At 65.2% G+C, this 8,754-nt stretch overlaps 1 protein-coding gene across 1 annotated transcript; it reads left to right on the top strand.

Annotated features, from left to right (window-relative positions):
- Nucleotides 1–4,067: 4,067 nt before the first annotated feature.
- NEFH (neurofilament heavy chain) lies at nt 4,068–8,559 on the top strand. The gene is made up of 4 exons (XM_061465747.1): nt 4,068–4,904; nt 5,428–5,627; nt 6,193–6,317; nt 6,461–8,559. The coding sequence occupies exons 1-4, from the start codon at nt 4,109–4,111 to the stop codon at nt 8,115–8,117; spliced, it is 2,778 nt and encodes a 925-aa protein (XP_061321731.1). The 5' UTR covers nt 4,068–4,108; the 3' UTR covers nt 8,118–8,559.
- Nucleotides 8,560–8,754: the final 195 nt, after the last annotated feature.

Raw genomic sequence — 8,754 nt, 5'->3', positions numbered from 1 at the left:
AGCCGGGATCCATCCGGTGCCGCCCGAGCCCCGGCACCGCAGCGGGGTTCAACCACCCAAAGCAGTGCAGGGGAGGTGCTGCGAGGGCTGGAGCCAGGCTGAGAGAGCTGGGCTGGGTCAGCCTGGAGAAGAGAAGGCTCCTGAAGGGGAGACCTGAGAGCAGCTCCAGTGCCTGAAGGGGCTGCAGGAAAGCTGGAGAGGGGCTTGGGACAAGGGATGTAGGGACAGGCCAAGGGGAATGGCTTTAACCTGCCAGAGGGGAGACTGAGATGATTCCAAGCCCTGACCTGCCTCCTCCAGCCTGAGCTCAGGAGCCAGGGCTCCCCCCTGCTCCCCACAGCAGCAGGACCAGCCCTGAACCCAGTGCCTGAGGAGAGGCCGAGACTGGTTCAAACAGCACCAAAGCTGGGTGCTCAGCACCCCCTGACAGCCCCAGGATGCGACCAAAGGTGAATTCCCCTTTCACAAGCTCAGCAGGGTCCAGTGCTGGTTTTGAGGAGGGCAAAGGAAGGGTTCAGGGGGTGCAGCTCCCATCTCACCCCATCCCCTCCACATCCCCTTCGTGGTGCTTGAGCTGGGCAGGGGGGCGGATGGGGCAGGGCTCCTGCTCCGGAGGGTGAAGGATCCCCATTCCTGGCGCTGGGGAGCAAACAGCCCCGATCCGCCCCTACGGACAGGTCTGGCTGCGGAGCTGAGAGCACCGCACCCTTGCCAAACACAGGAGCCCGTCTGCAGGCACGGCTCAGCGCCCGCGTTTGCTCCTGCAGCTCCTTCCCGGGAAGAGCCCATCCCGGCCCCGCTGATGTCCCACAGGACAGCACCGGGAAAAGCAGGATGCCAGGTGGGCAGCAACGGCCCAGGGGAGACAAAAACCTCCTGAGCTCCCTGGGGTGGCTCCAGCTCTGTCCCATCTCCTCAGGAAACTTACCCGGAGCTGGGTCTGGAGTCAGGGAAGCAGAGACAGGTTGGACACAGGGGCTTGGAGCAAGTGCTCCAGGGGAAGGTGTCCCTGCCCGGGGCAGGGGTTGGAGCTGGAGGAGCTTTGAGGTCCCTTCCAACCCAGCTGAGGCTGGGATTCCCTGAACTCCTCCATCCTGGAAGGCCGGGATGCTGCTGAAGGGAGCCCTTCAGCTCCCAGCAAGACACCCACTGCCTGGGAAGGGATGCAGGGGGAGTGCTGCTGCCCCTCCAGAGGAAGGAGCCGTCCAAGCAAGCATCACAGGAGCACTCACACCGAGCCCCAGACACGCTGGCCCCTGGTTATGACACCAAGAGGTCTCCCCGTGGCCCCACCGACCCCACTGCAGCCCCTGTGGCAACCCAGGACAGGGTTCAGAGGCTGACAGCAAGCTCCGACCTCCCCACAGGTGGGTAAGGAGGATGCAAGAGCCAGCACCTAAGGAGCCTTGTGCTGAACCCGGTTCTGCCCTTGCTGGCAGCAGGGAGGCTCCATGGGGTATCCCGATGGATTCCCCGGTCCATCGGTGCTCAGCCCCACACCTCTCCCCGCAGCTGGCACCAGCCCCATCCTCACTCCCTAGGACAGTGTTTCCCTAAGGAGCAGCCTAACCCAAGCCAGCCACAGGCTGTGAACCTCCTGCCGCATCCCGAGCTCCGCTCCCACCTCCCCATGGCCCCAAAGGGACCAGGGCTGCACCATCCCTCCTCTGACCCCGCAGGCCCCCACTAGGCTGCGCTTACACCCCAGTGTCCCCGCATGGAAGACACCGCTCAGAGCCACGGAGCGCCTCGAGCAGGGGATGGATGGATCCTCTTGGAAACCTGTTACTGCCCAGCCAGGAGGGTCCATCGCCCATCAACCAACCCCGCATGGCATGGCAAACCCATTGCCAGCCCCACTGCGGCCTCAGCAAGGTGCCAGAGCTGATCAACAGCTTGAGCAATCCAACATCACCGCATCCGGCCCTGCAGGTGGCAGAAGGACCCCGAGAGCACGTGGGAAAACATGGACACAGCTGGACATCCCATCGGTGAGTAACTGGGGAACGAAACCCTCAGAGAAGGCCCTGAGGCATCCTGTGGACCACAGCACCACGCAGGATCCCACTGCACAAAGCATCGTGCTCTGCAGAGCCAGGGTGGGTCTGAAGCAGCACAAGGCCAGAGATCACCTTAAGAGGGGACCAACACCTCCAGTGCCCCCCAAGCAACACAGGAACGAGCAGGTTCTGGGGGTGCCGGATGCAGCATCAGCCCCGGTGACAGCACAGGGGATGCTGCGAGGGCTGGAGCAGCTCTGCTCTGGAGCCAGGCTGAGAGAGCTGGGCTGGGGCAGCCTGGAGAAGAGAAGGCTCCTGAAGGGGAGACCTGAGAGCAGCTCCAGTGCCTGAAGGGGCTGCAGGAAAGCTGGAGAGGGGCTTGGGACAAGGGATGTAGGGACAGGCCAAGGGCAATGGCCACAGTTCCACAGGGCTTGACCCAGGCAAGGACCAACACCTCCCGAAGCCCCAAAGCACCCCGGGCACCGAACCAGGCTGAGCCTCTGCTCCTCCCAGCACCCATCGACGTGAGCCCCGCTGCGGCCGGAGGGGGCGAGCGCATCCCCGGGCAGTGCACGGCCCACGCAACACTTGGGAAGGAGGAGACACCGGTAACACCTCCTATGGGCAGGAGCCGCTTCACAGGCTCCTGGTCCCGGCTGGGGTTCCCCCGTTAAAGCCTCCATAGAGGAGGCAGCGAGCGCAGCGCATCAGAGCCTGTCCCCTGCTTCAGCAGCGCCCGGTCCCGACCCTCCCCACGGACCCGCAGGAGGGTTGAGGCCCCGGAGCTGCCCTGGGCACCCGCAGCGGGAAGGGAAGGGGGAAGGGAAGGGAAGGGAAGGGAAGGGAAGGGAAGGGAAGGGAAGGGAAGGGAAGGGAAGGGAAGGGAAGGGAAGGGAAGGGAAGGGAAGGGAAGGGAAGGGAAGGGAAGGGAAGGGAAGGGAAGGGAAGGGAAGGGAAGGGAAGGGAAGGGAAGGGAAGGGAAGGGAAGGGAAGGGAAGGGAAGGGAAGGGAAGGGAAGGGAAGGGAAGGGAAGGGAAGGGAAGGGAAGGGAAGGGAAGGGAAGGGAAGGGAAGGGAAGGGAAGGGAAGGGAAGGGAAGGGAGCCCCCACCCCGGCCCGTACCTGCCCCTGCCGCCGCCGTCCGCTGCCACCGGCCCAGCGGAAGTGAGCGCGGGCCGCAGGAGCGCTTCCTGGGCGGAATGGATCGGGGTGGTGGGCGGGGCTAGAGGGTGAATGGGCGGAGCCGCACCCCGTATATGGACAAAATGGGCGTGGTTTCGCCTGACGTGGGCGTGGTTAAGGCGGGGTGAGCGCGGTTATGGCGGATTTGGGCGTGGCTACGGCAGAAATGGCGCGCTCGTGGACGGGGCTTGCGCTGCGGTGGGCGGGGCTACGGCGGGACCCGGGGCGGGCACGGGACGGGGTCACCCCCGTTACCGCCTCCCCTCCGGCACCGGGACCGCGGCTCCTCCTGCGCCGCCGGCACCCCGCAACTGCGCCGAGACCCGCGATTGGCTCGGCCCGACGTACCTGGCTGGTGATTGGCTGGGTCCCAGGTTGAGCGGCTCGGCTCTATGGGCCTGACTGCTGATTGGTTGAGCTCTATGGGCCTGGCTTGTGATTGGCTGAGCAGTAGGCACCTGTATAGCCGCCTGCTGACTCGTCCGACCTTTTATGTGCCGATTAGCCCCGCGGGCCGTGGATGCTGATTGGCCAGCGGTCTATATGTGCTGACTGTCCACGCGTGCTGATTGGCCGGGCAGCCCTCGCTGAGCCCCCCAAGTTCCACCCCCCGGTCAGTTTGGGGGAGCGGTGCGGTAACCTCCCCACATACCCCCCCCCTCCCCCGGAGCTGCCGGGACCCACGGGGGGCACCAATGGGGAGGAGTCTGGCGTGGAGCCCCCCAGGGCCCCCCGTTGTAGGGGACCCCCCTCTCCTTCGCCCCTCGGTGGGGCCGGGCTCTGCCTTGGGGGTCCCCGCGCACCCGCGGGGTTGCGGCGCTGGGCGGGGCCGCTCCCATCCCCGGTGCCGGGGCGGAGCGGTGGCCCCGAGCGCTATAAAGGGGGCGGCAGCGGTGCCGGTGCCGCAGCGCAGACGGGGCAGCCATGAGCCTGCTGTTGGAGCCGCTGCTGGGCCCCCCGGGGGGGCTCCGCAAGGAGCCGGGCCGCGGCCCCCTGCGCTCCGCCGCCTCCAGCGGGTTCCACTCGTGGCCGGGCTCGGTGGTGCTGGGGCGGGCTCGGGGCGCGCCGGGAGCCGGCGGCAGCGCGGCCGCTTCGTCCACGGAGAGCCTGGACTCGATGAACGGCGAACCGCGGGTGCGGAACGAGAAGGAGCTGCTGCAGGTGCTGAACGACCGCTTCGCGGGTTACATCGAGCGGGTGCGGGCGCTGGAGCAGCAGAACCGGGCGCTGGCGGCGGAAGCGGCGGCGCTGCGGCAGCAGCAGGCGGGGCGCTCGGCCATGGGCGAGCTGTACGCGCGGGAGCTGCGCGACATGCGGGGCACGGTGCTGCGGCTGGGAGCGGAGCAGGGGCAGCTGCGCCTGGAGCGGTCGCGCCTGGCCGAGGACGTGGCCGCGCTGCGGGGCCGGCTGGAGGAGGAGGCTCGGCAGCGAGCGGAGCTGGAGGCGGCTGCCCGCGGGCTCGCCCAGCTCTCGGCGCAGGAGGAGCGGGCGCGGGGCCCGCTGGAGGAGCGCGCCCGGGCGCTGCGGGAGGAGGCGGATCTGCTGCGGCGGCAGCACCGGGCCGAGGTGGGAGCGCTGCTGCGGGAAGCCCGCGTGGAGCCCCCCGCAGAGCTCCCCGCCGCCCTGCGCCCCGGCGTCACTGCCGCGCTCCGCGACCTGCGCGCCCAGCTGGAGGGCACGGCGGCGCGCAGCACCCTGCAGGCAGAGGAGTGGTTCCGCGGTGAGTGCCCGCGTTGTTTCCCCCCTCACCCCAGCCCCACAGCGTGCTTTTGGGGGGCTGGACCCCCCGTTAGGCTGCCCTTAGGGGTGCCCTACCGGTGCGGCCCTTTCCTCTGCAGGGACGCCAGAGGGGTTGCAGTGCGCTGCAGTGCGGGGGGGATGCAGTGTCCTTGCTGCGCTGCAGGGTGGGGCACCGGGGCGGGCGCGGTTCAGCACCGTGGACAGAGGCCATTCAGCACCATGGACAGCGGCGCGGCGCACCCATGGGCGCGCTGGGGCAGCAGCAGAGGCTCTGTGTGTGTCCCCCTCAATTCGCGTCCTCTGTATCCTTCAGATGGGGGGCTGTAGGACACTGCGGTAACACCCCCCCACCCCCTGCCTCACCGCAGAGCAATGGGTCCACCCGTGGCCGGGTGCGAGCAGTGGCACATGTATAGATCGCAGCAGGAACTGATGGGGGGCCCCTATAGATGTGCTGTTCTGCAGGGTTGGAGGTGCCTGCAGCCTCTCCTGTCCCCTTGCAGTGAGGCTGGACAAGCTCTCGGAGGTGGCCAAGGTGAACACGGACGCCATCCGCCTGGCGCAGGAGGAGATCGGCGAGTACCGGCGCCAGCTCCAGTCCAAGACCACCGAGCTGGAAGCGCTCAAAGGGACCCAGGAGTCGCTGGAGAGGCAGCGGCAGGACTCGGAGGAGCGCCATCATGCAGATGTCCTGTCCTACCAGGTAGGGCGGCAGCCTGGGTACCGGCCAGTGGACAGGGACTTTCCAGCTGCTGGGGAGGAGCAGCTTTGAAGCTGCTGCTTTGGCATCCGAGCTCGTGAGGATACGTGGCAAACCCTCAGGGTTGTGTCTAGAGCCATCCTCTGCCTTTCTTTGACTTGTCCATGCTGTTGGTCACAAATGGCTCTGGTCACGTCTTGTGTCCCAGAGCTGGGATGCAAAGCCCAAAGGGGTGTGCGGGGTGGTGGCCATGGGCTGAAACACTGTCCCCATCAACCTCAGGCAGTGGTTTGGTGGCCACAGACTTGCCCAAATCCTAGAAACATTCCCACTCTCTGTCCCTGCCTTAGTTAGCCCTGGAAGGGGCTGGGGCCTCCACCAGGAATGGGACAGCCCCTGGACACATCCCTTTCCCTCTGCATCCACAGGGGGGCTGCAGCCCCTCGGTGAGGGCACCCTGATGCTGGGTGAACCTGGAGACCAGGGCACTGTTTAGGGGTGCTCTGTGACACCCTGCATGAGGGGACTGTGCCCTCCCCATGGCACCAATCTCGCTCCCTGCCCGCAGGAAACCATCCAGCAGCTTGACAGCGAGCTGAGGAACACCAAGTGGGAGATGGCAGCTCAGCTCCGAGAGTACCAGGATCTGCTCAACGTCAAAATGGCCCTGGACATCGAAATTGCTGCCTATAGGTAGGGGGTGGGCCCCTGGCACCGGTGTCCCTGCGGACACTCCTTGAGGGAGATGGAGCTGCAGGCCATGGCTGGCAGCTTGCGGGCATGGGATGAGGGGAGCAGCAATCACTGACTGCCCGACTCTGGTCTCATCCTGGCAGGAAGCTCCTGGAAGGGGAGGAATACCGGATGGAGTCTGGCTTTGGGATGCTGTCCTTCCCCGAGGTGGTCCCCAAGGCTCCCAGCATCGCTGCCAGCATCAAGGTGAAGAGCGAGGAGAAGATCAAGGTGGTGGAAAAATCCGAGAAGGAGACGGTGATTGTGGAGGAGCAGACGGAGGAAATCCAGGTGACCGAGGAGGTGACGGAGGAGGAGGAGGAGGCCGAGAAAGAGGCTGAAAAGGAGGAGGAGGAAGAGGAGGCAGCTGAAGCAGGCGGTGAAGAGGAGGCAAAGTCCCCTGAGAAACCAGAGTCCCCCTCAAAGGAGGAGCCCAAGAGCCCGGTGGCTGCCAAGTCCCCAGAGAAGCCCCCAAGTCCCTCAGAGGAGGCCAAGAGCCCAGCAGTGAAGTCCCCAGAGAAGCTTCCAACACCCACAGAAGAAGAGGCCAAGGCCCCAGCAGTGAAGTCCCCAGAGAAGCCCCCAAGCCCCTCGAAGGAGGAGGCCAAGACCCCAGCAGTGAAGTCCCCAGAGAAGCCCCCAAGCCCCTCGAAGGAGGAGGCCAAGACCCCAGCAGTGAAGTCCCCAGAGAAGCCCCCAAGCCCCTTGAAGGAGGAGGCCAAGGCCCCAGCAGTGAAGTCCCCAGAGAAGCCCCCAAGCCCCTCGAAGGAGGAGGCCAAGACCCCAGCAGTGAAGTCCCCAGAGAAACCTGCCCCTCCAGCAAAGGAGGAGGCCAAGCCCCCAGCAGCCAAGTCCCCAGAGAAGCCCTCACCCCCCTTGAAAGAAGAGGCCAAGGCCCCAGCAGTGAAGTCCCCAGAGAAACCTGCAGCCCCCTCCAAAGAGGAGCCCAAGCCCCCAGCGGTGAAGTCCCCAGAGAAGCCCCCAACCCCTTCCAAGGAGGAGGCCAAGACCTTGACCGTGAAGTCCCCTGTGAAAGAGGAGGCCAAGTCCCCTGTGAAGGAGGAGGCCAAGTCCCCTGTGAAGGAAGTGGCCCCGGCCAAGGAGCCCACCCCGGCCCCTCCAAAGGAGCTGAAAGCCCCTGCAAAGGAGGAGCAGCCCAAGGAGACGAAGGCTTCCACCAAGCCTGGAGCTGAGGAAGCTCCCAAAAAGGATGCCCCAGCCAAGGAGGAGAAGCCCAAGGAGAAGGCACCGGAGCCTGCAGCTCAGGAGGTGAAGGAGCCCACCAAGCCAGCCCCCAAACCTGTGCAGGAAGGGAAAGCAGAGGAGGCAGCTCCCCCAAAACCACAGCCCGAGCCCAGCAAAGCGGCTGCGAAGCCAAAAGCCGAGGAGAAGGCCGAGGAGCCAAAGAAGAAGGCCGAGGAGCCAAAGAAGAAGGCCGAGGAGCCAAAGAAGAAGGCCGAGGAGCCAAAGAAGAAGGTGGAAGAGCCAAAGAAGGAAAAGGTGGAGGAGCCAAAGAAGGAAAAGGTGGAGGAGCCAAAGAAGGAGAAGGTGGAGGAGCCAAGGAAGGAGAAGGCCGAAGAGCCAAAGAAGGAGAAGGCTGAGGAGCCAAAGAAGGAGAAGGTGGAGGAGCCAAAGAAGAAGGTGGAGGAGCCTAAAGCTAAACCCAAAGATGAGCCCAAAGCCAGTAAAGAGCCTGCCAAGGCTGAGGTCCCCTCCAGCAAGGAGGGCAAAGCCCCAGAGCCGGCTGTGGGGAAGAAGTGAGCGGGGCCCCGGGCGCTGAGGATCCCCTCTGGGCACAGGAGCTGCTCTGCTCCTCACCGAGGGCTGGGCCAGCCTTGACCTTAGCACTATGTCCATGTGAGAGCCACAGCCCCTCGTGCCCTGCCCGAAGCTTCCCTAGCCCAGTGTGCCACGTTTAACACTTGAATATAACCCAGGAGAAGAGCCCCCAGCGCCCTTCTCCACCAAGTGCATTTATCTCATGTATGTGCAATGATGGATGAGTGCAATGCAGAGCTCAAGCTGCTTGGGAGGGGGCTGGTGGGGTCAATTGTACCTCTGAGCAGTGACCCGAGTGCAACCGGCTTTGGTGGGAGAGGCTGGGTGCTATGGGACCGCTCACTGACACCTATGGGGCACCAGGAACCCCAGCCCACTGTTGTTTGCTTCCTGTGCAATAACCAAATACAGTGCTTACAGAGATGCCCTGGCTCTGCTGGCTCCTCTCTGGGGGGAGGAGGAGGAGGAAGGGGTGGTGGAGGAAGGTGGGAAAGCCTGGTTGGGGTGCTGGGATGTGGCACACGCAGTTGGAGGGGGGCTTGGGGTGATCCCTGTGGCAAACCCAGCCCCCGGCAGGCAGAGCCTGTGTCCGGGTGGGCTGGAGCCAGGGTCAGCCCCT

The sequence above is a fragment of the Pezoporus flaviventris genome, unplaced genomic scaffold, assembly GCF_033815535.1.
Source record: "Pezoporus flaviventris isolate CSIRO_AGI_PZ_B2104156 unplaced genomic scaffold, CSIRO_AGI_Pfla_v1 ptg000041l, whole genome shotgun sequence".
Lineage (NCBI taxonomy): Eukaryota > Metazoa > Chordata > Aves > Psittaciformes > Psittacidae > Pezoporus > Pezoporus flaviventris.
Note: the sequence above shows the minus strand (reverse complement) of the source record. Positions and strands in the feature narration are given on the sequence as shown.